We start from the raw sequence: 26,834 nt of genomic DNA, 5'->3' as shown, positions 1-26,834 counted from the left end.
GGGGGGGGGGGGGGGGGCGGAGCTAACAATATACTTGTTATTATCACCATACATAACGCTTGCTTATATTGAAACACGTTGAGATTAGGGCCGTTCTTTCACGGTAGCTAGTTAGCCGGCAGCCCGGCACCATCGTATCAACGTGAGCCAGTTGCATTAGGATTAAAAAATGTCAACACTCACTCACCCCGTTTTATATTACATTCCCAAAGAAGTGCCTCCGTCTCTCGTAGTCTCGTTGTGCTGGATGAAGTCACTGGCGACTTGTGGAGGCGAGGGTTTTGCTTAAATCCGAACAGACTCCAGTCCTTTAATTGTCCAAATGAGACAGTGTGTGCAAGTTTAGCTCTTGTTTGACAAAACGTTAGCCATCTGTGGTCAGGGAGCTCATCGTGGGCTGGAGTGACGGTGGTTAATTTCGGCGCTCCATCGTTCAATGGTAACGTATTATTATTATTGCTTAAGCTTTAGCAGTCTGCTCAGAGATAGAGGAAATGCATACAGGTTAGTGTGACGCACCTCTGTGTTCTCCTCACGTGACTCACAATAGCCAATCAATCATTAGGAAACTGCCCTCTGCTGGCCGTGCTGTGTGTGCACTACAACCAATGCAGTCCCCGTCGAAACTCAGTTTCAGTGTAAATAGAAACTGAAACCCAACTGTGATTTTGACGGTATTGATTTTCAATACCGTCTGTATTTCTAAATACCGTGGTATACCGTAATACCGCCCAAGCCTAACAGACACACCCTTTTTGGGTGTGATCGGGCTGTGATTCGACCCCGAATGGTTAGTGAGAAAGCCCCCTGTTGTGTTACAGTATGCAGGCATGACTTGGCCAGTCCTGGCTCCTTGGTAGTTCTCTCTCTCTCCCCCTCTCTGTCCCAGAAATCACAGTTATAAGAGAGTCTCTGAACGCGGTTTCTAAACAGTCGGTCTCTCTGTGTCTGTGCCGGTGCAAGCAGAGGCCGGTGCGCTGGCTCGGGGTGCTGGCTCGGGGTGCTCGTAGCCCTCTAGCCAATAGTGACGCTGAAGCCACACTGGAACTTGTTCTTGCGGTGGTTGAGGAGGGCCCCTAGGGCCAGCGTGAGGGGCAGGGGAATCAGCTTCTTCTCCAAGGTGGCCCCCACTACCCAGTTGCTGTCGACCGTGCCTGCAAGACAGAGATGGAACTCAGCGTCTCCCGTGACTCAATAGTGCATATAATAACAACAACAACAGTAATGGCGCTATGTGTGTTTGTATACCTTTAAAGAGCAGGTTCGCTTTGGGGAGGTCCAACTGGTAGCCGAATGATGTTGTGGTCTCGTTCATTCTTGTGCTGCCCTCAAACTCGACTCCTATCTGCAACTAAAAGAGTAGAAAGCAGAAAGGGTTCAGCACATGGAGGAGCGCAACTTAATGACGGAAGCGAAACACGTCAGTTGAACAGCACAGTGAGAACGGTTAACACTAGGGCTGTACCGAACGCTTCGAAGCTTCCATCATAATGTTGACGTTCAAATTCTAAATCAACATTCGAATTTTGTATTTTTAATTAAAAAAAAATTTGTTGTGTCTAATTCAATCTGTTTAAACCAATGGGGGTTTTCTTCACAGTTGCAGTTAAAGATTAGGCTACACTAATATTATAATATTATACTATAAGACGTCACCATCACTTTCATACCAACCGTGCACTTATTGGACTATTTATGTTGACAAAACTGATGAGTTATATTCATTAAAGAAAGTTGATTTAATAAAAGACAAATTCAATCAGATTAATCACTTTATTCAAATTGAGGACTTAGTTTAATAAAAACAAATAAAAAAAAATCTTTTGAAGTACATTTTTTTTATAGACATTCAAAGCTTCGTTCGAATACTTCAATCGAAGCTTCGAATGTTAAAGAATGACATTCGGTACAGCCCTAGTTAACACACACACACACACACACACACACGTCAACAGGACCCTGTGGTTCCCAACACAGTAGGGCTGCAACGATTAGTCGACATAATCGACGATGTCGATTATAAAAAATCGTCGACGAGGAATTGTTGTGTCGATTAGTCATACAAAAAAATATATATAAATTATTATAATTATTATTATAATTTTTTTTGCACTACCTATCTTTGTGAAAGTGGCTTCTCAGCTCTGGTCCAGCCAGCTGAAGACTTCTTAGCTTAACATAACAGACCGACAGTAAGTTTGGCGGAACTAATGGGATAACTGGGGATGTTGTTTGGTCCTGACAAGAGTCTCAAAGCAACTCTGAGGTCATGTTCAATGTCCAATCTGTTCCTCTGCTCTGTCTTCAGCTGGACCAGAGCTGAGAAGCCACTTTCACAAAGATAGGCAGTGCAAAAAATTAAATAAAAATAAAAAATATATATAAATTCTTTTTTTATTTAATTTTTTATATATAATCGTTTTTCGATTAGTCTACTAACTGAAAGAATAATCGACAGATTAGTCGACTACCAAAATAGTCATTAGTTGCAGCCCTACAACACAGGCATTTCAGCCAACTCGCACCACCATGTGAGAAAAGGAGTGGTTCTCTACATTCAAGAGGTACAATCTAAAGCAGGGGTTACACAGTGTTTTTGTGCTCGTTTTTATACGTTTTTGAATACGTTTCATGTCCCTTTTACACAGAAATGCGTTTTTTGGTGGATACGGCTGAAACGCTAAATTGTGTTTGCGTTTTGGAGAACCCCTAAAAAACGCGCCGACAACAGCCGTGTAGTCTGCACGGAGCCGTTGTTGCGAAAACGCCCATGCGCAGTAGATACCATCTGCGTGCCCTTCCGGCGACAACAGTGTGTGTGTGTGTGTGTGGGTGTGTGTGTGTGTTTTGGGACATAGCTCTGTGTCCCAAATAGCTAATAGCTGCAGCTACCATGTGTTGTCAAGTTATTGTTATAAGGACCCCAGTCCAAGCTACAACAGTCTGCATTCCCTTAACAATTGTTTGTATTGAGCCGTATTGTATTGTACCCATTATGCAATATGTTAAATAAAGTTTACATCCATTCATTCTGCTAGCATTACCGATTGCATGAGCAGCTGGCTAACATTAGCTATCAGACCCTGTTAGCTCAAGCCCCTCTTTCAACTTAACAAGCATTAAACAAAATGGCCCAGTCATCTATTCACCTTACACAGCGTTGTCTCTAATGTTATCTAACTACTGATAGTTCCCGATATCATCAGTTTGGTGCTGGCTAACTAGCGTGAGCTAACGTTAGCTTCTAGCCACAATGCTATATTGTTATAATGGCATATTCCATTGACGTTAGCATGCTGTAGCTACCAATCTTTTTTTAGACTAAACTATCCGCTCTTGGTGGTCACTTGTGTTGATGTTAGTTTTGTTTCATCAACAAATGACAGGCAGAACACACAGTGAATGTATCCGTTTTGTTTATTGCACTTTTATTAGACTTTGCTGAAAAAGAATTGCTGCATTGGGTAAAATAGACAAAGATGGTGGCGCCCATAGGTCATTAAAAACCAATAATAATTGCTCGCCGGCTTCGCTGACCAGAGCTCTCTCAGATTCAAAGTTTTAATTGCAGCCTGGCTGGAACATACATGTTTCGGAACCAATGTGTAACTAGACAGTTACAATATAACATTTATATTAATTAACCCAGTTAATGCCTTAAGAGAAAGAGTCTGGTGGTCAATTGCTACGGAAATGTTGTGTCTTACTAATAATAACTAATTCCTTGGTCAATAGAAGTCTCTGTGATACTTTCTGAATATGATTTGGGAACATCAAATGGGCAGGCCGCGAAATAACATAACGTTACAATGTACAATAACTTATGTACATATACCGATATGCCCTACTCTGTTTACTTGTTTCTGGTCAGCGAAGCCGGCGAGCAATTATTATTGTTTTTTAATGACAAACCAAGTACATAATCCTATCCAACATATGTGTAAAGGCACACACAACATATTCCAGTTAACGGTATATTTTTTTAATGATTCGTTATGGCGTAATCAATACTTCCATGCGTATAAATTGCGTTCGCGACCTCCATGTTTTGGGGCTATTCATCAGAAAACTCGGATCCGAGATTCGGCTCCCATCCGGCGGGCAACAACTGTGGGTTTTCAGCCTCTCTCTCTGGAGCTTAACGGAGTTTCGACTCCTGGCTAGAGGAGCTTGCCAATCAGAGAGAGGTCTGCAGAAATGGAGCTCAACCAATCAGAGAGGGGTCTGCAGAACTGGAGCTACTATTTGTAGAGACGCGGCTTTGTTGACATGTTCTTTCCAGGAAGTGTATTGGCACATTCAAGTTCTGATTGGTTGAAATTGCCTTCATGTTCGCCACCTACTGCCACCTACTGCTTTGGCAGTGTACTACATCACTGTGCCCAGGTGACAAAAACGAAAGTGTGACTCAAGGCTGCCACGTTGCGGCGAAACTCATCTACAATGAAACGAAAGGTGTAACCGCCGCCTAAGGCGTGTTCGAGATTGGCGAGGCGGACGCAGATCTGCGCAGTATTTACTACGGCCTTGCCAAGCACGTTGCATGGCGGTTAGAATGTTGTCCGACTTGCTCTGGAAATCTGACTAGGCGAGCCGCGGAAATCTCACGAGAGCGAGCCACGCTCAACCTTCAGAGCCAGGCGCCACAGTACCTCTCCAGCGACTGCTCGACGCAAATGCATGATGGGAAACGACTTTGTCTCAGAAAAGTTTGTCAGTCACCAGCCACAAGAGGAAGTTATGAGACGTTTGATTGATTGAAAACTTTATTAACCGATTGCAGAATGGGTACAATACAGTACAGGTCCCGTCTACCCGCTCTATCAGATAGATTTATTATTATTATTATTGGATACAGGAGTTTGGGTACCAAGAGCTTCTTCAAGTCGATTCTACAGACGGACTGTTTCTATCATCGGAATTAAATAATTATAATGATAATAAATACGACAATTACGTTTTGCATTTATAGTCATGACTCATGACTATAATAGATTAACGAATTCCATATAAATCTAGTTCATTAACGATGCAGCAGCTGATACTGTATACACACACACATACACTGCTGAATAATTCCGTTTTGTCTCAATATATACTGTATATATAATTGTTTTGCCTCAATATATACTGTATATATATAATTCTGTTTTGCCTCAATATATACTGTATATATAATTCTGTTTTGCCTCAATATATACTGTATATATAATTCTGTTTTGCCTCAATATATACTGTATATATAAATCTGTTTTGCCTCAATATACAGTATATATAATATATTGATGCAAAACAGAATTATTCAGCAGTGTGTGTGTGTTGTGTGTGCGCGCTGCGGTTGGCAGGAGCGTGCAACAAGATGGTATATAAATATGGTATATTAATACAGTCTAGTGTGCTGTGTGATGACAATACATTTGAATCTAATCTAATTGTGCACGCGGCCCTCGCATTATAATGAGCTGGACAGGTGTGTATGTGTGTGTGCGAACGTGAACGTGGATATCTGCCATGCGAGACTAGGCGAGCAGGCTGTCGTCAAATCTGAAGTGTCCGACGTTCCGACTCCTCCCCCGGCTGCACTCGTCTACTCTCGTCTACTTTCGAAGCGAGCCGAAATCAATCTCGAACACGCCTGTAGTCTATTCGTCAGCAGGCCAAATCTGGATATTCCCCCCAGGGGAAAGCTGAGACAAGCAGAATGTAAGAATGTGCCGTAATGAGTGGAGTACCTGGTCGTTGGCTTTGTGATAGTATGTTGCGTGTGCTCCTGCACCTCCCAGAGTCAAGGTAGCAACACAATTATCACCTGTTGAAAGAGTCATTCACACATCAAGGAGATGGCAACCATGAAATGGTTCCAGTAGCTTCAGTAAAAACGACTCAAGTATAAATGGACTATCAATAGAACTGGTCCTTTTGGTCGGTGAAAAATATTTATTTGACCTTTCAGTATCAGTAGCTAAAGTATGCATTTACAAATCAAGAGAATTAAGTTGTGAGGCATAAGGGTGTGCGAGTAGGTTTTCGAGAGGTCAGTCTTAACACTTTGAGTGCCACGGAGAGAGAAATCTCGTTTTTAATCGTTTTTTTTTCATATTTCCATTCATATTTCATCAATCTAGCCTCCCGTTACCACTGGAACTCTCTCTGAGCTGCAATGGGAAAATACCGCCCCCTATCGTCTCTCCCTGTGGTACTGCACCCCATTGGATTAGACTGAATGAAAAGCATGGGGGGAAAAAAATCCTGCTTCCTCATTTTACTTTTCAGGCAAGTCACCCGAAACGATCGGATTCATTCTGGAACATCAGAACAGCGTGGAATCTGTGTTTCGACAACCCAGCATTGGATCAATAAACGCAATCGATATTTGGAATGGCGATCAGGAATTGGAATAATCATTTTGGAGAACATCTGATCTGAGGTAAGGAATCTATTTTACCAGTCTTAGGATAATCAGAGCTTTTTTCACAGAGATATCAACGTGGGCCCTATGTGTGTGTGTGTGCGATCAGGAAATAAAAGATTCGATTTTTCAGCCCGCTTCTCTAGCGTGCATAAGTACACATATACTATTGATAATCTAGCGTTTATTTGAAAACGATTCATAAATAGGCCGAAAAATGACAACATGTTTTGTGTATTACAGTAAAGGGCGTTTATCACAGAATCTTCTGAAATCTTCTGGAAGTTTCAAGAAACAAGCGTTTTTCAAAATGGTATAAATCGGAAATGAAGCGATTAAAAAACAATCCGTTTCGACAATGTTGACTGCAAACAAGTCATTGATAAGCGACGGCCAGATTAGACACACAGCCATAATTTAAGATGTAGTTTATGAGAGCGCTATCATTGAAGTGGGTGGTGGCACGCAACAAGGTTTTGAGACGGGGAGGCGTGGCATCCAAAGTGTTAATGCACGACGTTAAGTAATGCAGGGTGAATAGTAGTTGGTTACTAGCCGTATTGCAACATGTCACATTTGGTAGAGTGAACATTTATCATGTAATGTTATAGAACTTTCTCTCTTGCTCAAGAGACATTTTCTGGCAAGTGACCATTAACAACAGGCCTATTGTTTAACACTAATCACCTAAATATTGTTCCAATTTTTCAGAATGTCAATAAACTGCTCTCTTTTGTGAATTGTGCATTCCCCGGGAGTAAATACACATTTCTCAAACATTTGTGGTCAAAACAAGTTTTGTTTCAGTGGCCCGTTTTCAATGCGAACTTCACTTATTTATTTTTTTTTACTGTGCTTATGTCGCAGCTTCGTAGGACGCAGAGCCTGAAAAGGTCCCTTGATTTTAGTTGGCAAATGTACCATATCGACTCTGCCATAATAGTTTATGATCGGAGACACACATTTTCAAATTGTGGTCTTCAGCCAATAAAGCTTTGCTTAATACACATGGGGTAATAATGACATGTCACACTAACAGATTTCTTAGCGAGAGGCGGCCAATCATTATCCTGGCCCAGTTTGGGGGAAATATTGGCATTATTTGGCTGAATGTTGCCTTTAGCAGCTGTGACGACATGCAGCAATACATACAGTACACACACAGCCAATGACGAACTGGTGTTGAGCACGGTGGGTCTCACCTGTGTACCTTCCTATGAGGGATGTGACGGCTCCCTCCTCCCCAGGTCGACTGTGGTAGACCAGCTCCCCCCCCAGAGCCAGGGCTGGTGTGATGGCCTGGAGGTAGTGAGCCACCAAGATACCTGAGGGAATGCAACCGTTACCACCATCATCTTCACTTCATCAACATTAGCAACTGTTACCACCATCGTCTTCAGCAACATCACCAACACCTTCACTTGATCAACATTAGCAACTGTTACCACCATCATCATCTTCACTTCATCAACATTAGCAACTGTTACCACCATCATCTTCAGCGACATCACCAACACCTTCACTTGATCAACATTAGTCATGCATGAGCAGTAGGCCCGAATACAAACAAATGATAGTGTAACAGTACATTCAAATACAACATGGGGGGGGGGGGGGGGGGGGGGGGGGGGCGACAGTGGCTCAGGAGGTAGAGCAAGTCGTCTGGTAGTCGGACGGCTCCCGGTTCAATTCCCGCTCCTTCCGGGCAGCGTGTTGAAGTGTCCTTAAGCAAAGATACTTAACCCCCAATTGCTCCCGATGTGCAGGTTGGTACTTTGCATGGTTGCCTCCGCCATCGTGTGAGTGTGAGTGAATGGGCGAATGTGAGGAACAAAAATTGGAAATTTACCATGAAGAGAAATATAGCCTCACACTGTACTTGCATCAGTTTTGACAGTTGGACAATAGCAAAACTGGCATGAAGACAAAGCTGCGTACCGTAATTCCTCTAATAGTAACCCCGGCTTGTATTTGTTTCAACTGTAGCGGGTACCAGGCTTGTATTAGGAGGAGGCCTGTATAAGAGGGAGGCCTATATTTCAAATTTTCAAACGGATCATAATGAATAAATCAACATTTTGTGTCAGTTTGAACCCAGTAAAATGTACTGGGTTCATTTATTGAAACCAAGTACTGTATGAAATAGTAAACAGTGCAATTACAGGTGGTCACTGGTCATTTCAACGTTTTCAAAGTGAAATCAAGTAACTAGCTCAGTATGCAGCTCAGTATATTAGTGACCCGGCTTGTATTAGGAGGCCGGCTTATAATTGCTTAGCTCAAGAGCGCACCCGGCCATTAATAGAGACCCGGCTTGTATTTGAGACCCGGTTACTATTAGAGGAATTACGGTATGTTTCTCCCCTGCTTGTTTTTTTTTTTTGTATGCATTAGCACCGGCTCTGGATTTCGTTTTGTGTTGTATTTAACCGTGAGGGTATTTCCCATAGATATCTATAGAACACTAGATAGCTTAAGGCGGAGTCACCAGCGTCACTGAACCGCCGCCATCTTGGGAGGGTCAGCCTTGAGTGAGAGTGAGTGAGCTGCACAGACAAAAATACTCATAACTCGCTGAAATATTGACGGATTTACAAACGGGTTGGTTTGCTATAAACATCAAAGATGTAGTTATGATACTGCATACTTATAAAAAAAAATGTTTTAAAGATGTTTTTTTTACAAACCGCTTGGAATCATAGCCACGTTAATAATGCTTGTAATAAACCAAACCGTTTGTAAATCCGTCAATATTTCAGCGAGTTATGAGTATTTTTGTCTGTGCAGCTCACTCACTCTCACTCAAGGCTGACCCAAGATGGCGGCGGTTCAGTGACGTCCCTCTCCATTGGCCGGCAGCGCGGGCAAGCTATCTAGTGTTCTATATATATCTATGGTATTTCCCCCCCCCCCCCACCTACATCCACACACTACAGCTGTGATAAAGGGGAATGAAAACCTACCAGAGCCAGCGAGGACGTCTGGGTTTCCTAGTGTCACAGCAGAGGTGAAGTTCTCTCCACGGTACTCCATGTCACACTGCCAGTTCCCAAACTTGTGCTGCTGAGTCTACACCACACAAAACACCATGACACATCCATTAAGATTCAGCACTTGAGCAAATGATCACAGACAAAGCATTAATAGTGACATTAAGAGGCGACGATTGCCCACCCTAGCGATACGCATGCTTAATTTACCACAGACATCCAACTTTATACATTTTATAATATATATATTATATATATATATATAACTGACAGTGGCTCAGGAGGTAGAGCAGTCATCTGGTAATCAGAAGGTTCCCGGTTCGATTCTCGCTCCTCCCGGCAGCGTGTCAAAGTGTCCCCTAATTGCTCCCAATGAGCAGGTTGGCACCATGCTTGGTCGCCTCCACCATGTCGGTGTGTGTGAATGTGTGAGTGAATGTGAGGCATACGTTGTAAAGCGCTACATAAATGCAGTCCATATAAACACGCAGTTGGTACAACGGATCCCGGGAATATCTTAGTTAAAACACAAAACATCTTCACTAGCAGTCTTGTTGAAACAAAGATGATCACTGATTGCTGCCCCCCCCACCCACCCCCACCCACCCAATCATAGATATTTCCACAACAGTTATGACTTTACTTGGTAAATGTGTGGTTGTAAGCTATGAGACATGTCATGACATAATAAGCTATGAGACATGTCATGACATAAGCTATGAGACATCATCATGACATAAGACAGGAGAGTCTCTATACCTGGATGGCTATTTTGGAGCGCAGGTTGTTGGTGAGCTGGTGGATGACCTGGGCGTTCAGACTGCCTGTGTTGTCCATGTCCCCCACCATGACAGGAAATGACTGAAGGAATGATGAGACAAAAACAAAATGTCATCTATTAACTTTTAAAATTGTATGCATGGTATTTGAAGGTGCAAGTAAGTGGCAGCAGTCTTTCCTCTGTGTAAGTGCATCTACAAGTGAGCTAGTGACCACTGCTGTCCCCGCTGTCTGCCGTCAACACCACCATCCCTCCCAGGTGTCGGGCTCCGTCAACACCACCATCCCTCCCAGGTGTCAGGCTCCGTCAACACCACCATCCCTCCCAGGTGTCGGGCTCCGTCAACACCACCATCCCTCCCAGGTGTCAGGCTCCGTCAACACCACCGTCCCTCCCAGGTGTCAGGCTCCGTCAACACCACCATCCCTCCCAGGTGTCGGGCTCCGTCAACACCACCGTCCCTCCCAGGTGTCAGGCTCCGTCAACACCACCGTCCCTCCCAGGTGTCAGGCTCCGCATTCAATTCCATTCATTTTGGGGACCTTGTCTAAATATTACTTCTGAAGTATGAACAACTTACTGTGTGGATTTCAATAAAAAAAGACAAGTCTGAGTCAAATGTATGCGTTTGTTTTGGCATTTAATGCTCAATCTGCACCATCCACGTATATATACGTTATTTGGTCCGTTTTCCTTTTTTCGGATTTTAATATTCTATTCAGTGTCACGGACCTCTATGTTAGCGTTAAAAGGCATACCGAGACCCAGAGAGTGCAGTACCAGCCACATCCTGCTAGGTGGCAGTATCGCCCACCCTTTGAAACCCTGTTCCAGACTGTGTGTCACATCTAATCTCGTCCGGGCGGAGAATTTTGGTCCAGGCGAGTCAAGCGGTTCACCCGATCACATTGGAGCGCGTCCATGGCCCCTCGATGCATGTGTTGTGCCAGATTATGTCAGGGACCCGATGGACAGCAATACTGGAAATCGTCATCAGACAATTGGAATATTCTTTTTTTGGAATAACCCGATCAAAGGTAAGGACTATCTGACGTCAATTCACCTTGATCATACAATGATTTCATATCGATCCAGTCGATCAACGTATGTAGTATTCAAAACAAACGCTGTTGATGACAATCAGAGCATCAAAAAACGACCCCCCCCCCCCCCCCCCCCCCCTACCTTTGATTTGGAAACAGTAGCAAGTCCAGGCGAGCAACGCGAACGCATTTAGCTAAATTCATATATCGCTCCATAGCGCCGTTTTCAGTAATTAGCCAGGATCACTCTGAAACTATAAAATATTCACAACGGGATAACACGCGAACGTATACATGAAAAAATGTATTCTTTTTCACATGTTGAACAAGGGATAGTTAGTCAAATGAGCCATAGTATTGTCTCCATAGCTATAATATAGAATATAGATATAGCCCTGAAAACACCGCGACGCACAGTGAAAATGCCTATATAAAGCGTGCCACATTTACTACAGGATGAGAATAATAGCTGGCAGAGAAAGAGTTAATGTGTCTTCAAGGATTTATTTCCATAGAAAAATAAATGCAGGTCCATTTGTTGTAGAGCGTGCTGTGCATTTTTGCCCTGCATGGGATGATCAAGAGTAGTTACCTGCTACCTTGCTGGAAGAAAGATCCTAAACATGAGAAGTTGACAGTTGGTCAAACTACACCTCAAGTGAGAAATAGTTCCTATACTTAAATTTTCTAATTAATTTCCAGTAATGGGACTTTCTGGGAAAGTCATTAAGGCGCCATTACCAGAAATTAACAGCTTGACTTGAGAATTTGGAGAGAAAAGGGTAATTTTATACTGTATAGCAGCAGCTTGTGTTTGTCAAGGATCTTTGAGCTATAGATCTCTGCGAATTTGCATTAATTAGTTAGGACAAATTCAAAATTCAAGATGTTTATTTGTCACATACATTCAACTTCAAATTACTTTATTTTCCTTTCGGAACTTCATTTGTGCAGTGGTTAAAAGACAAACATACAGTCACAATACATAGACACTCACCACTATAACTACAGTAAAAAAAGACTACTATAAAAAAACACCAACTACATTAAAACTACAGTACTTAAAGCATGATATATAAAAAATCCATGTAATAATAAATAATAGTAATACAGGTGATATGTGTCCATCAGGTGGAAGGGGTTCACATACCAGGACATACAGTGAATGATACAACAGCATTGTGATTGGTCGAGAGCGTTCTAAACCGTGAGTACTTTCATAATACACTTAACACTTTGGGTGCCACATTGTTTCCGGGGCCCATCTATTCAGTGCCAGCATTAAACTAATAGACTCCTTCACCTTGTTTGTAGAGCTATAACTATATTCTATATTATAGCTATGGATACAATACTATGGTCATTTGACAGAGTTTCTTCCGGTCAAGATGCAAAAAAGAAATAAATTTTCCATCCATACGTTCCCGTTTTATACCGTGGTGAATATAAGTATGGTTTTAGAGCGGTCTAGGGTAATTCCTGGGAGGCTGGTAATAGCATGCAACGTGTATTATACTAAATGCGTTGGCATTTCGTCCCTACACACGCTACAATTAAAAAATCAAATGCATTATGTTCCATCATGAATGCATGAAAGGGTGGGGGGGGGGTTTTGATGCTCTGATCGCCACCAACGGCATACGTTGTGGAGTAACGTTACAGTAACACTTTCGGATCGCAATGAAGGCATGCTCGGATCAACACAAGATTGATATCATATAGCCCAGGGGCCAGTCAGAGACTAAGAGCCACAAAAATTACTGTGGCACCACAAAGAGCCACACCATATACCAGCGTTTCTCAACCTTTTTTTTCAGTCACGGCACCCTTCATGTGTTTATAGGTCTCACCCTCTGGCCTCTGAAGTTGCTAATGTCTTTTTTATTTGGGCCTCACAGGGTTAAAAGTACCCTGTGAGACCCACGTTTGCAAAATTACAAAATCACTTTTAGCCATTTTAAAAAAAAGTGTAAATGTTTACTTAAATTTTTTTTTAAGCACATGTATAGTCAATTGGTCCTGTTGTTCAGCCTCACAATGCTATTTGATAGTAAATGTGTTTATATGTCCCACCCTCTGGCCTCTGAAGTTGCTAATGTCTTTTTAATTTGGGCCTCACATGGTTAACCTCTTAAGCCCGAGATATACAGTAAAAGTGTATATTTTCAGCATTACGTTTGTTTACCAATGATTTTTAACTGTTATTAGTGAAATATAAGATTATAGAAATCTCAGGGCATTGAGTCGGAAAACCGGCGCATGTTGACAGGAGGAAGTGGAGCAGCCAAAAGTGAGTGTAGTCTTTTGAAGGAAGATAAATTTTTTTTTTTTTTATTTATTAGCTATTTGAATTCATATTTTATCAATCGAGCCTCACGCTAGTGCTCCAAAGTCTCTGAGCTCCATTGGGAAAATACCGCCCCCTATCGTCTCTCCCTGTGTAACTGCACCCCATTGGATTAGACTGATGGGGGGGGGGGTCCAATTTCCTCATTTTACTTATCCGGCGAGCCATCTGAAGAGACCGAAGTGATTGCCGAGCCGGAAAACAACGTGGAATACATATTTACAGTACCCAGCGCTGAATCAATAAACGCAATCGATATTTGGAATGGCGATCAGGAATTGGAATAATCTTTTTGGAGAACATCTGATATGAGGTAAGGAATCTATTTTACCAGTCTTGGGGTAATCGGATCCGTTTTCACCTATATATCAGCGTTTGCCCCATGTGTGTGTGTGTGTGCGCTTGGGCGGTATAATTTTTTTCATACCGTCATTACCTTGCTGACATAATACCCCGGTATGGGTATTATGACGGTATGACTTTAATTTTCATCAGTGGGGGGGGGGGGGGGGAGCGGAGCGGAGCGGAGCTAAGTTAACAATATACTCGTTATCACCATACATAACGCTTATATTGAAACACGTTGACATTAGGGCCGTTCTTTCAACCTAAACGTGCACTTTCTTCAACCTCGAACCTAAATTCCTTAGCGACCCATGTTGCCAAAGTAAACAAATCAGCGCGCACAGTCGAGACACACAGATATGAAACGAGTCATACGGAACAAATAACATATAACGGAGGCTGAAATTAGAGCAATGTCACAAACTCAGACAGTAGTACACAACTACACATACAGACGCATAAAATTGATTCTGCATTGATTAAGTGATAATCAAAACCCATCTTAAGCCGTTAAACCCATGTAGTGAATCGCGCAGCCAATACGCACACACAGTCGAACTGGAATGGTTTACCAAACATACACTCCCAGCATTCATAATCCATTCGACCTTAATAAATGGACTGCCATCGGTCCATAACTGCATTCTATAGAAGAATAAGTGTTTATTTGTCGTGCAGATGAACACACATGCGAGATGAAAGACCCAAAGGAACACACGCGTTGCGTCTCCTGCTCAGCTCTGCTCTGCTGCTGAGCTCTGACAGAGAGGGAAAGACAGACTGCCCTGCCCTCTGCTGGCGCGTGCTGTGCACTACAAGCAACGCCGTGCCGTCCCTGTTATATAACTCTCTCAGTGTAATAGAAGGAAACTCATCTATGATTTGGCGCACAGTCTGTGACGTCACGGTATTGAAAATCATACCGACGGGATTTAGAAATACCCTGGTATACCGTAATACCGTCCAAGCCTAGTGCGCTGATCAGGAAATGAGAATAGATTTTTCAGATCGCTTCTCTAGCGTGCATAAGTACACACATACTATCGATAATCTAGCGTTTATTTGAAAACGATTCATAAATAGGACGAAAAATGACAACGTTTTTTGTGTATTCCAGAATATTCCAGTAAATGCCGTTTATCACGGAATCTTTATATTTTCCTGAAACTTTCAAGAAAACGAGGGCTTTTCAAAATGCTATAAAACGGAAATGAAACGATTTAAAAAACAATTGCGAGCACGGGGAGAACATGCAAACTCCACACAGAAAGGCCCGGGAGATACCCCACCTGGGTAACTGGCATCGCGGAAACCTGGTCCCCAAGCGGGAATCGAACCCTGGACCTTCTTGCTGTGAGGCGACAGTGTTAACCACTACACCACCGTGCCGCATGCATACATAGCTCAATAGAGCCAAGTTGTCACTAGCTTATTTGTAGACGACTTTAGGTAGAGGTAAGACTGCAATTTTCTTTTCTTTTTCAAGTTCTACTAAAGTGAAATATCCCTCTAATGCCTACATCATCTGTTGTTTGAAGTAGCGAATACTAAGGGGCTAAGAAGAGCTAAAGATGTTACAGGATTTAGAAAACGTTATTTAATTTCATACAGAAAGAGTTGCTTTGGTTTAACCTCTTAAGCCTGAGCCATATTTTCAGAAAATTTGCCTAAAAGTACATACCTAAGTAAATGGAAGATTGCTCCACTTCTACGAGGTCCATTTGCATGTTCTTGGTATCTAGGGACATCTATGGATCTCAGGTAATGTATTCCCAGTGTCAGAAATATTGTGTCTGTTACTAGGCTTGAGTAAATTGTAATGAACCAAAGAGGAATATAAAATTTAAAAAAATTTAACAACATCATGCTAACATTGACCAGACGTGAAGAATTGCCACTGAGCTCATTCAGCACCTTCTTGAGATCAGGTGTACAAAAAGTCTAAGCAAATTAATAAAGGGCAAATGATTTACAGGGGGTTCTGTAGATACAGTAATGAATTGTGCCATCCGGACACATGCTATTTGAAATATGAATATAAGGCCTATGAATTACCTTATTATGGCCATGTCATGCATCTATGGATCGGGCCAAATCTCCTCTTTCCAATGGCAAAGTTCATTCTGGATTTAGTACCACCAGGCGCCCGTTGCAGGGCAGCAAAGACTGTGAATGAAATCTACTGTACAGTTACGTTTTTATAATCTCCATTGCTCCGCCATTTTTCATCAGGTTGACAAGTTTTTTTCCCTAGACGTTCACACAACTTCACAGAAAGGTAAAGAAACAATATAAGTTGTATTTTATGGCAATAACATTCAGGTTTGTTCAACCCGTGAGATATGATCACGAAAATAATTGAACAGAATTGTTCGCAAAGAATATTTTCAACAGCTTTTACAGAGGCTGGCGTTAGCTGGGTAGTGTAGTTTTATGAAATTCGATAAAGCCCTGGGTCTCCTCTCTCTTAGGACTACAAACACAAATGACTCATTTCCTCACGTCTAATTCATGAGGTTTCCGCCAGGATGCGCAGAGATATTTATACTCATATTTGATAGGGTTAAGGTCTTTACTCTTGGCTACATTTGAAAAAGAAATGCAACATTTAATATTGACTGTATTGATCCATTTATGACGTGATATTAATTTCTGCCCAGTACCGGGCCCGTCGGGCTTAAGGTGGTTCACCCATATAGCCTGCCACTGTCTTGTGCTTCCAATAGACAGGATATTACAGTTTAGGAAAAAGGGGGTCTCTACCTCTGCAGGTCCAGTTTGTTTGCTGCCTACGTATGTGGCACCGAACCGGTAGGCAGAATCGGCCAAGGTACTAAGGGTGACAGTATGGCAGACCTGTGGAGACACAGCATACAAAACATATTCAGTTACATGAATCATACTCACACTGGAGCCAAGTGCAGTGGCATAGAGCGACAAATGGATCCACAACTCACCTGGAAGTGATTACTGAGACCCTTGTTGACCACTAATCGTACCCCTTCCATCTGCAGGGGGTATACCTCTGGAAAAATAATGCAGTGAAATGAGACTAATGGTAATTAAAAAATAAATACACCCAGACTTTAAAAAACTGGAATAAAAGTATTGCTTTGTCCATGTTTGCGGGTCCAAAATAAATGTTGTTTACATGTTGCAGCAGGCATGTATCCCCTCAAGACCACACAAACAACATAATTACCAAGCAGAAGTTCCACGTGGCAATCCACACTATCCAAACCTTAATGCACAGTGCACACCATACTCAACCCATCAGGCCAGTCAGTCACTGACCTTTGCATTTGCGATGGCACTCTTCGTATGTGCCTGGGTTGGGGAGGGCGGATTCTGCATCTCCTGCTAGGCCAGGGGTAGAGGTTGGAGGAGTCACTGGGGGCATGGTGAACCCTGGAGGGACAGACACCAACCCTGGAAGCCCCAGGCCACCTCCGGCTGCAACTGGGGCCGGAATGGGGGAGCTGGCAGCCAACACACTGCCCATACTTAATAATAAAGATATTAAAAAAGAAAAAAACTGAAGAAAGGGAAAGGGTGTTGGTCAATTGAAAGGTATTTAACCAGTTGGCCAGTTAAGATATTTAACTGGGACAGAGAACACGGTCATCCCTGGTCAAGAGAGAGATGTCCATGATTTTTTCTTCTGCCGACTTAAATATGATTTTTATGAACAATCTGCAGTGTAAGGTTCACATAATTAAAATCTTGATACACGGGATAGCGATCGGTTGCAAATAACTCGATAAACAACATGATTTGGACGTATACAGTATTATACAACCTGGAACTGGACCAACTAGATCGACATCCCATAATAGACAACTTTCTGCTCCACGCTGATCGCCCAACGCTATGAGGAAGCCGCGGTGAGTTTCAGCCAGGCAGCAATACTAAGCTCCAGTTAACCTAATTTATACCGTAAGCAATCATTAAAAAATATATACCGTTAACTGGAATATGTTGTTTCTTTACACATATGTTGGAATCAACAATCCATCAGGATAAGTGAAAGGTGGAGATATGGAAAAAACCTAAACTTAGAAAATATGTTGTAATTAAAAATGAGTATTTTACTGAACCTTATGTAATGTTAAACTCAAAGAGAAGACGGAGGTCTCGGTGTGCCCAGCTCAAGTCTGGCACCATGCCATTGGCCGTGGAAGTGGGTAGATTCCAAGGTAAACCTGAGGAGCGGTTGTGTGTTCTATGTGATCTGGGAGTGGTGGAAGATGAATATCATTTTGTTTTTTATTGCCCTTTGTACACCACTTTGAGGAGGGCTTTGTTTGAGAAAATTCAAATTGTAAATCCGGATTTGTTTTGGCAGTATGAGAGTTGTATGTAGAGTTGTTTTTTTGTGGAGGACATCTTCAGTTTTGCAGGATTTTTGGAGAAAGCATGGCACTTGAGACTAAACACACTATATCCTATATAATTGTATATTAATTCCTCTTGTTTCTTTGTTTACATACATTGCTTACAGCTTGTGTTATATTACGTTTTATTGTATTTTCTTTCTTTTGTGGCCATCTTGGTCTATATGTCATAATTTGTCAAGTATACTATTATATACTTATTGTTTATGTGTCTTGTAAGCCCATATGGGTTGGGCATACACCTGTATGCAAGACACGAAAATAAAAAACATCAAATCAAATCGAAAGGGGGGGGTTGATTGATTGATTGAAAACTTTATGAACAGATTGCAGAATGGGTACAGTACAGTACAGCTCAATAATATGCCGATAAAGTCTGAAACCCCAAACTATTTGCAGCTTTATAGTTAGTCCAACGAATCAGGTAAGTTAATGATTATGCTGTCATGTCAGCTTGGGGTCACATAGAACATGCCGACATACAGTACAGCCTCATGTTAAAAAAAAAAAGCTTAAAGCTACAAGTGGACGTAGATATCGTTAGATTGTGACTAGAATCAGTCATATCAAGCCAATTTCGCTGGCCAGTGTGTTATTAATTAAGGTTGACCTGCTGCACCTCAACAAGTGGCTGCACATGACCGAGAGAGAGAGCCCCCCCACACCCTCATCAGTAGTGCAAAACAAGGTACAGGCCCCGACGCCCCGCCCACGCACAGTCAAACAGAGTACAAGCCCCGACGCCCCGCCCACGCACAGTCAAACAGAGTACAAGCCCCGACGCCCCGCCCACGCACAGTCAAACAGAGTACAAGCCCCGACGCCCCGCCCACGCACAGTCAAACAAGGTACAAGCCCCGACGCCCCGCCCACGCACAGTCAAACACAGTACAAGCCCCGACGCCCCGCCCACGCACAGTCAAACAGAGTACAAGCCCCGACGCCCCGCCCACGCACAGTCAAACAGAGTACAAGCCCCGACGCCCCGCCCACGCACAGTCAAACAGAGTACAAGCCCCGACGCCCCGCCCACGCACAGTCAAACAAGGTACAAGCCCCGACGCCCCGCCCACGCACAGTCAAACAGAGTACAAGCCCCGACGCCCCGCCCACGCACAGTCAAACAGAGTACAAGCCCCGACGCCCCGCCCACGCACAGTCAAACAAGGTACAAGCCCCGACGCCCCGCCCACGCACAGTCAAACAGAGTACAAGCCCCGACGCCCCGCCCACGCACAGTCAAACACAGTACAAGCCCCGACGCCCCGCCCACGCACAGTCAAACAGAGTACAAGCCCCGAGGCCCCGCCCACGCACAGTCAAACAGAGTACAAGCCCCGACGCCCCGCCCAGTCAAACAGAGTACAAGCCCCGACGCCCCGCCCACGCACAGTCAAACAGAGTACAAGCCCCGACGCCCCGCCCAGTCAAACAGAGTACAAGCCCCGACGCCCCGCCCACGCACAGTCAAACAGAGTACAAGCCCCGACGCCCCGCCCACGCACAGTCAAACAGAGTACAAGCCCAGAGGCCCCGCCCAGTCAAACAGAGTACAAGCCCCGAGGCCCCGCCCAGTCAAACAGAGTACAAGCCCCGACGCCCCGCCCAGTCAAACAGAGTACAAGCCCAGAGGCCCCGCCCAGTCAAACAGAGTACAAGCCCCGAGGCCCCGCCCAGTCAAACAGAGTACAAGCCCCGAGGCCCCCACCGAGTCAAACAGAGTACAAGCCCTGAGGCCCCGCCCAGTCAAACAGAGTACAAGCCCTGAGGCCCCGCCCAGTCAAACAGAGTACAAGCCCTGAGGCCCCGCCGAGTCAAACAGAGTACAAGCCCTGAGGCCCCGCCGAGTCAAACAGAGTACAAGCCCTGAGGCCCCGCCCAGTCAAACAGAGTACAAGCCCCGACGCCCCGCCCAGTCAAACAGAGTACAAGCCCTGACGCCCCGCCCAGTCAAACAGAGTACAAGCCCTGACGCCCCGCCCAGTCAAACAGAGTACAAGCCCTGAGGCCCCGCCGAGTCAAACAGAGTACAAGCCCTGAGGCCCCGCCGAGTCAAACAGAGTACAAGCCCTGAGGCCCCGCCCAGTCAAACAGAGTACAAGCCCTGACGCCCCGCCCAGTCAAACAGAGTACAAGCCCTGACGCCCCGCCCAGTCAAACAGAGTACAAGCCCTGACGCCCCGCCCACGTCTATGCCTTCTACAATGCTGTTCGGTTTCCGCGTTGCCGTTTTGCGCTGATTGGCCGAGCGCGCGCATGAGCCGCGACGCGGCCCTCAGCCGTGCTGCGATAAGGCTTTTGCCAGCGGGGAGAGGGGCGCCGTGAGCGGCATCGCTGCGCTCATCAACGACCCTCCGTGCTCCGGCTTTCAACAGCGGGGAGAGTATTATGGGGCTTATGCCGCGAAGCAGTAACACAACAGTGAACACATAGTTAAGTACGACTGACAGATGCATTGCAACTATGCGTGTTACTGCTTCGCGGCATAAGCCCCATAATACTCTCCCCGCTGTTGAAAGCCGGAGCACGGAGGGTCGTTGATGAGCGCATCGATGCCGCTCACGGCGCCGCTCTCCCCGCTGGCGAAAGCCTTATCGCAGCACGGAGGGTCGTGGACCCGCAACGCAGCCACGAAGGCGGCGATGAAACCCGAGTCGCGCGATTTTTTTATTGGTTTGTCACGACAAACCAATTACATAATCCAACATATGTGTAAAGAAACAACATATTCCAGTTAACGGTATATTTTTTTTAATGATTGCTTACGGTATAAATTAGGTTAACTGGAGCTTAGTATTGCTGCCTGGCTGAAACTCACCGCGGCTTCCTCATAGCGTTGGGCGATCAGCGTGGAGCAGAAAGTTGTCTATTATGGGATGTCGATCTAGTTGGTCCAGTTCCAGGTTGTATAATACTGTATACGTCCAAATCATGTTGTTTATAGAGTTATTTGCAACCGATCGCTATCCCGTGTATCAAGCTGGAGTCCCGCTAGCGATAGCGAGTGGCCGGACGAAATATGGGTGAGCACCACTTCCGGCGCGTCACTTCCGGTTTTGGCGATTCGCCGATCGGCCACCAGATGGCGGTCTTGCACCGTTGGAGAGTTGAGAGGAGATCAACAGCAAGTCTCAAGTCTCTGTGGGTGAAATATGATTGCCATGACAGATTTTTGAAATATTGATCTCAAAGACGCTGTAAGACGTCATTGGCAGATTACGCATGGCGAGCAATGACGTCTAAAGTCGTCCTTGGCGATTAAAGGGTTAAGTACGACTGACAGATGCATTGCAACTATGTGTGTTACTGCTTCGCGGCATGATAAGCCCCATAATACTCTCCCCGCTGTTGAAAGCCGGAGCACGGAGGGTCGTTGATGAGCGCAGCGATGCCGCTCACGGCGCCGCTCTCCCCGCTGGCAAAAGCCTTATCGCAGCACGGCTGAGGGGAGTAGGGTATATCTGCAGAGCCACAGAGCCCAACGTCTGGGCGGGGCTTCGTGGCCTGGACAAGTCTTTGTTGGAGTGCGCATGTGTGTGCGCACTCCAATGTTCTGCGTCTTCAATAGAAGACTTAATATATATATATATATATATATATATATATATATATTCAAGGGTAAAACCAATGTATACCAATATGAAACAATCTCACCATAAGCATAAAAATCATTTGTTTGTCATGGAATGAACATGTGCTAGAAATGAAATAAAAGTTATTAATGCCCATGAAGAAAAGAAAATGGGGGCTTTATACACGTTTTAAATAACCAGAGGCAACACTAAAGCAGCACTGTAATGTATCGTACCGAGGCAGCCTTTATCATAAGTGTGCCTCGACTTCATTTCAGTAGATAGTCTCAGAGGGAGGTCAGTGCGTGACCCAGAGGAATCCAATTTGCATTCTTTACACAGCTTCCGTATCACAGAAACCTAAGACATCAAAATGTATAAGAAATAGCCAGTGTCGTTCGTCACCAGCCCCGGAGCTGTGAGCTTGGTTCGCCTGTTCGAATCCAGCTCACAGCTCCGGGGTTGTCACCAGCTTGGCTGGCCGTCTGCACTGATACAATTGGCTGTATCAGAGGGTGGGAGAAGCTGGCGGGGTGGGTCCGGGTCGTTGTAAACAGCGACTCCTACAGTTCGGTCGGGGCGCCTGCTAAGCGCGGATTGGACGTGAGGGGGATAGTGTGGTCCTCCCACACGCTACGCCCTCTCAATGAGAATCCGCGCTGCCAGGTGAAAAGAAGCGGTGATTGGCTGGACGTGTGTCGGAGGAAGCACGTGGTAGCCTCCACTCTCCCAAATGATCTGACTGTGGGGGGTAAAGCGCAGCGACCAGGAAGGGACTGGGAATTGGCATACGACTAACATTGGGATGGGAGAAAATCGGAGGAAAATGGAGGGGGAAAAAGACCAAAAAAAAAAAAAAAAAAAATAGCCAGTGTTTTAGGTTGTAAAATGTTAATCAATGCACAGAAATAAATCTTCATTAGGCTAATACTATATAGAGACTATCTACTGAAATGAAGTCGAGGCACACTTATGATAAAATATTTGAGAAGGTTTGGGCTTATGGTAAGATTGTTTCATATTGGTATACATTGGTTTTACCCTTGAATATATATATATATTAAGTCTTCTATTGAAGACGCAGAACATTGGAGTGCGCACACACATGCGCACTCCAACAAAGACTTGTCCACGCCACGAAGCCCCGCCCAGACGTTGGGCTCTGTGGCGTCTCTACAATTCGTAGCCGCATTTCTGCAGACCCCTCTCTGATTGGTTGAGGCCATTTCTGCAGACCCCTCTCTGATTGGCAGAGCGCGCGCATGCGCCTGAGCCGCGACAAGCTCCTCTAGCCAGGAGTCGAAACTCCGCTAAGCTCCAGAGAGAGAGGCTGAAAACCCACAGTTGTTGCCCGACGGATGGGAGCCGAATCCCGGATCCGAGTTTTCTGATGAATAGCCCCAAAACATGGAGGTCGCGAACGCAATTTATACGCATGGAAGTATTGATTAAAAAATATATACCGTTAACTGGAATATGTTGTGTGTGCCTTTACACATATGTTGGATAGGATTATGTAATTGGTTTGTCATTAAAAAACGATAATAATCGCTCACCGGCTTCGCTGACCAGAGCTCTCTCAGATTCAAAGTTTTAATTGCAGCCTGGAACATACATGTTTCGGAACCAATGTGTAACTAGACAGTTACAATATAACATTTATATTAATTAACCCAGTTAATGCCTTAAGAGAAAGAGTCTGGTGGTCAATTGCTACGGAAATGTTGCGTCTTACTAATAACTAATTCCTTGGTCAATAGAAGTCTCTGTGATACTTTCTGAATATGATTTGGGAACATCAAATGGGCAGGCCGCGAAATAACAACGTTACAATGTACAGTTTCTGACAGCTGGCTGTGTTGTGAAATGTGCATAACGTAATGAATAAACCGCGAAGTCACGCGAAATAACGTTATACGCGAATCTGTTATTAGTAAGACACAACATTTCCGTAGCAATTGACCACCAGACTCTCTCTTAAGGCATTAACTGGGTTAATTAATATAAATGTTATATTGTAACTGTCTAGTTAAACATTGGTTCCGAAACATCTATGTTCCAGGCTGCAATTAAAACTTTGAATCTGAGAGACGAGCGATTATTATTGGTTTTTAATGACAAACCAATTACATAATGCAACATATGTGTAAAGGCACACACAACATATTCCAGTTAACGGTATATTCTTTTAATGATTCGTAATGGCGTAATCAATACTTCCATGCGTATAAATTGCGTTCGCGACCTCCATGTTTTGGGGCTATTCATCAGAAAACTCGGATCTGGGATTCGGCTCCCATCCGTCGGGCAACAACTGTGGGTTTTCAGCCTCTCTCTCTGGAGCTTAACGGAGTTTCGACTCCTGGCTAGAGGAGCTTGTCGCGGCTCATGCGCATGCGTGCGCTCGGCCAATCAGAGAGGGGTCTGCAGAAATGGCCTCATCCTTCACTCTGTCATCTTTCTCTCCCATTACAGAAGCCGAGACCCTGACACTGGTAACGTCGAACCGTCCGACTACATGCCAGCTGGACCAGCTACCCTCCCCACTCCTCCAGACCATAGCACCGGACATCCTCCCATTCCTAACTGCAACCATCAACTCCTCACTCAACTCGGGAGTGGTCCCCACCTCCCTAAAACAAGCCAGAGTCACGCCCCTCATAAAAAAACCAACCCTGAACCCCACCGTCATAGCCAACTATCGTCCTGTCTCTCTTCTCTCCTTTCTTTCTAAAACACTTGAACGTGCTGTATCCAACCAACTTACTGCTTATCTCTTACAGAATGACCTCCTAGACCCCAATCAGTCTGGCTTCCGGACTGGCCACTCCACAGAAACGGCCCTCATTGCGGTCACAGAGGCACTTCACTTAGCAAAAGCGAAAGGCCTCTCCTCTGTCCTGATTCTCCTAGATCTATCTGCAGCCTTCGACACAGTCAACCATCAGATCCTCCTCGCGGCCCTCGCAGGAATGGGAGTGGCTGGATCTGCGCTGACATGGCTAACATCATACCTCAACGACCGCTCCTACCAAGTGTCATGGAGAGGGACTCTGTCGGCCACCCGCCCCCTCCGGACGGGTGTCCCCCAGGGCTCGGTCCTAGGACCCCTTCTCTTCTCCCTCTACACTAAATCACTGGGTAACATTATCACGTCTCATGGCTTCTCATATCATTGTTATGCCGATGATACTCAACTCTTCCTCTCCTTCCCTCCCTCAGATATCCACGTCTCTAAGCGGATCTCGGCCTGTCTGTCCGACATCTCCGCCTGGATGACGACCAACCACCTCAAACTGAACCTAAGCAAAACAGAATTGCTCCACCTGCCGGCCAAATCCTCCCCCCTGACCGACCTCTCCATCACAGTCGAGAATGCAGCTGTGACCGCGTCCCCGACCGCCAAGAACCTTGGTGTTGTCCTCGACGACCAGTTGAACTTCTCTGCTCACATCGCAGCGACAACCAGAACCTGCAGATTCCTCCTGTGCAACGTCAGAAGGATACGCCCCTTCCTGACAAAAGAAGCCACCCAACTCCTCGTCCAATCAACAGTCATCTCCCGCCTCGACTACTGCAACGCACTGCTAGCTGGCCTCCCGGCCACTGCCACCAAGCCTCTTCAACTCATTCAAAACGCAGCGGCCCGCCTGATCTCAAACCTACCGAAGTCGGCCCATGTCACCCCACTTCTTAGGGACCTGCACTGGCTCCCCATTGCTGCACGTATCCGCTTCAAGGCCCTCGACCTAGCATACCGTGCGGCAAAGGGAACCACTCCCGCCTACCTCCGGTCAATGGTCTCTAACTACACACCCTCAAGACCCCTACGCTCTGCATCTTCTGGCCGCCTCAGACCTACTCCTATCCAAGCTCCCGGAGGGTCATCAAAGAGAAGCCGCCTATTCTCAGTCCTTGCCCCACAATGGTGGAATGAACAACCCATTCCAGTTAGGACAGCCGAATCCCGTCCAATCTTTCGCCGTCGACTAAAGACTAACTTCTTCAACCATTATCTGAAATGATTTATAAAAAAAAAAAAAAAAAAAAAATCTAACCCTGACTAACCTTACTGTCATGCACTTGTCCTAATAAACTAACCTACACTGTAACACGCAACACTTGATGAACATTGTTACTCAGCTGAGAGTTGTACCCTTCTTGCTGTCTTGTCGTACAGAACTTGTAAGTCTCTTTGGATAAAAGCGTCAGCTAAATGACTAAATGTAAATGTAAAGAGAGGGGTCTGCAGAAATGCGGCTACGAATTGTAGAGACGCGGCTCTGTGGCTCTGCAGATATGCTATTGGCTGAGGGCCGCTGCGCGCGCTCGGCCAATCAGAGCGCAAAACGGCAACCGAACAGCGTTGTAGAAGGCATAGACGCGCCCCGCCCAGACGTTGGGCTTGCGGCTCTGCAGATATCCCCTATTGCTCAAACCTGCAGCAGGGTAACGTTAGTGACTTTAGCTTTACATCTCTTTGGCCAACATCAGCTAATAACGTTAGCTAAGCTGATGTCCTGCCGTCAGTAGCTAGCAGCACGCTCTGGTTCACCAACTTAATAACGACCTCCGTTATGTACAGACGTGTTATTGGCGTCTGGTCTGCATTCTCTAGGACAGTTGAATGACGGGTCACTTTAACGTAAATCACATTCGGAGATTAACCAGCAGCAGGAATTAGCTCGAAGCTAACTAATAATAGCCTGCACTGGTAAGATAGCTAGATTGCTAACTGGAGGTGACCACGAGTTTTAAGTCCTGCAATGCATCTAAACACAAATGTAATAAATGGCTTAAAATATATACGACGCACTGATCTATCAATGGCCATATTATATATATAGTGCCATATTGTCGTTCTTTCATGATTTACTCACGTCGCTGATTCGGGTGCGGGGTGATTATTATTACACACAGGCGAAGTTCACCAACGTCCTCGGCTGAGTCTGG

The 26,834-nt window shown here is 44.9% G+C and overlaps 1 protein-coding gene across 2 annotated transcripts; it reads right to left on the bottom strand.

The window, feature by feature from the left end:
* LOC311248552 (mitochondrial import receptor subunit TOM40 homolog) lies at positions 1-26,834 on the bottom strand. Of its 2 annotated transcripts, none has more exons than XM_084338015.1 (10): positions 26,762-26,834; positions 17,210-17,418; positions 16,873-16,940; positions 16,679-16,771; positions 10,159-10,260; positions 9,373-9,478; positions 7,612-7,734; positions 5,733-5,809; positions 1,249-1,351; positions 1-1,154 (listed from the first exon to the last, which is right to left on the bottom strand). In XM_084338015.1, exons 2-10 carry the CDS (start codon positions 17,415-17,417, stop codon positions 1,015-1,017), a joined length of 1,020 nt encoding a protein of 339 aa, XP_084194141.1. In that variant the 5' UTR covers position 17,418; positions 26,762-26,834; the 3' UTR covers positions 1-1,014. The 2 variants fall into 2 exon arrangements, with proteins under 2 accessions (XP_084194141.1, XP_084194142.1); XM_084338016.1 differs by having other exon boundaries at positions 17,210-17,450; positions 26,762-26,807.

The sequence above is a fragment of the Notolepis coatsorum genome, assembly GCF_963971535.1.
Source record: "Notolepis coatsorum genome assembly, chromosome: 2".
NCBI classification, from domain to species: Eukaryota; Metazoa; Chordata; class Actinopteri; order Aulopiformes; family Paralepididae; genus Notolepis; species Notolepis coatsorum.
Note: the sequence above shows the minus strand (reverse complement) of the source record. Positions and strands in the feature narration are given on the sequence as shown.

Bases quoted from the DNA above. Each gene is read 5' to 3' on its own strand.
- LOC311248552 (XM_084338015.1), bottom strand. From the start codon at position 17,417: ATGGGCAGTGTGTTGGCTGCCAGCTCCCCCATTCCGGCCCCAGTTGCA. The intron at 5,810-7,611 runs GTGAGACCCACC...CTCTTTCAACAG, and splicing joins CCTCATAGGAAGGTACACAG to GTGATAATTGTGTTGCTACC. The intron at 1,352-5,732 runs GTACTCCACTCA...CTACTCTTTTAG, and splicing joins ATCACAAAGCCAACGACCAG to TTGCAGATAGGAGTCGAGTT.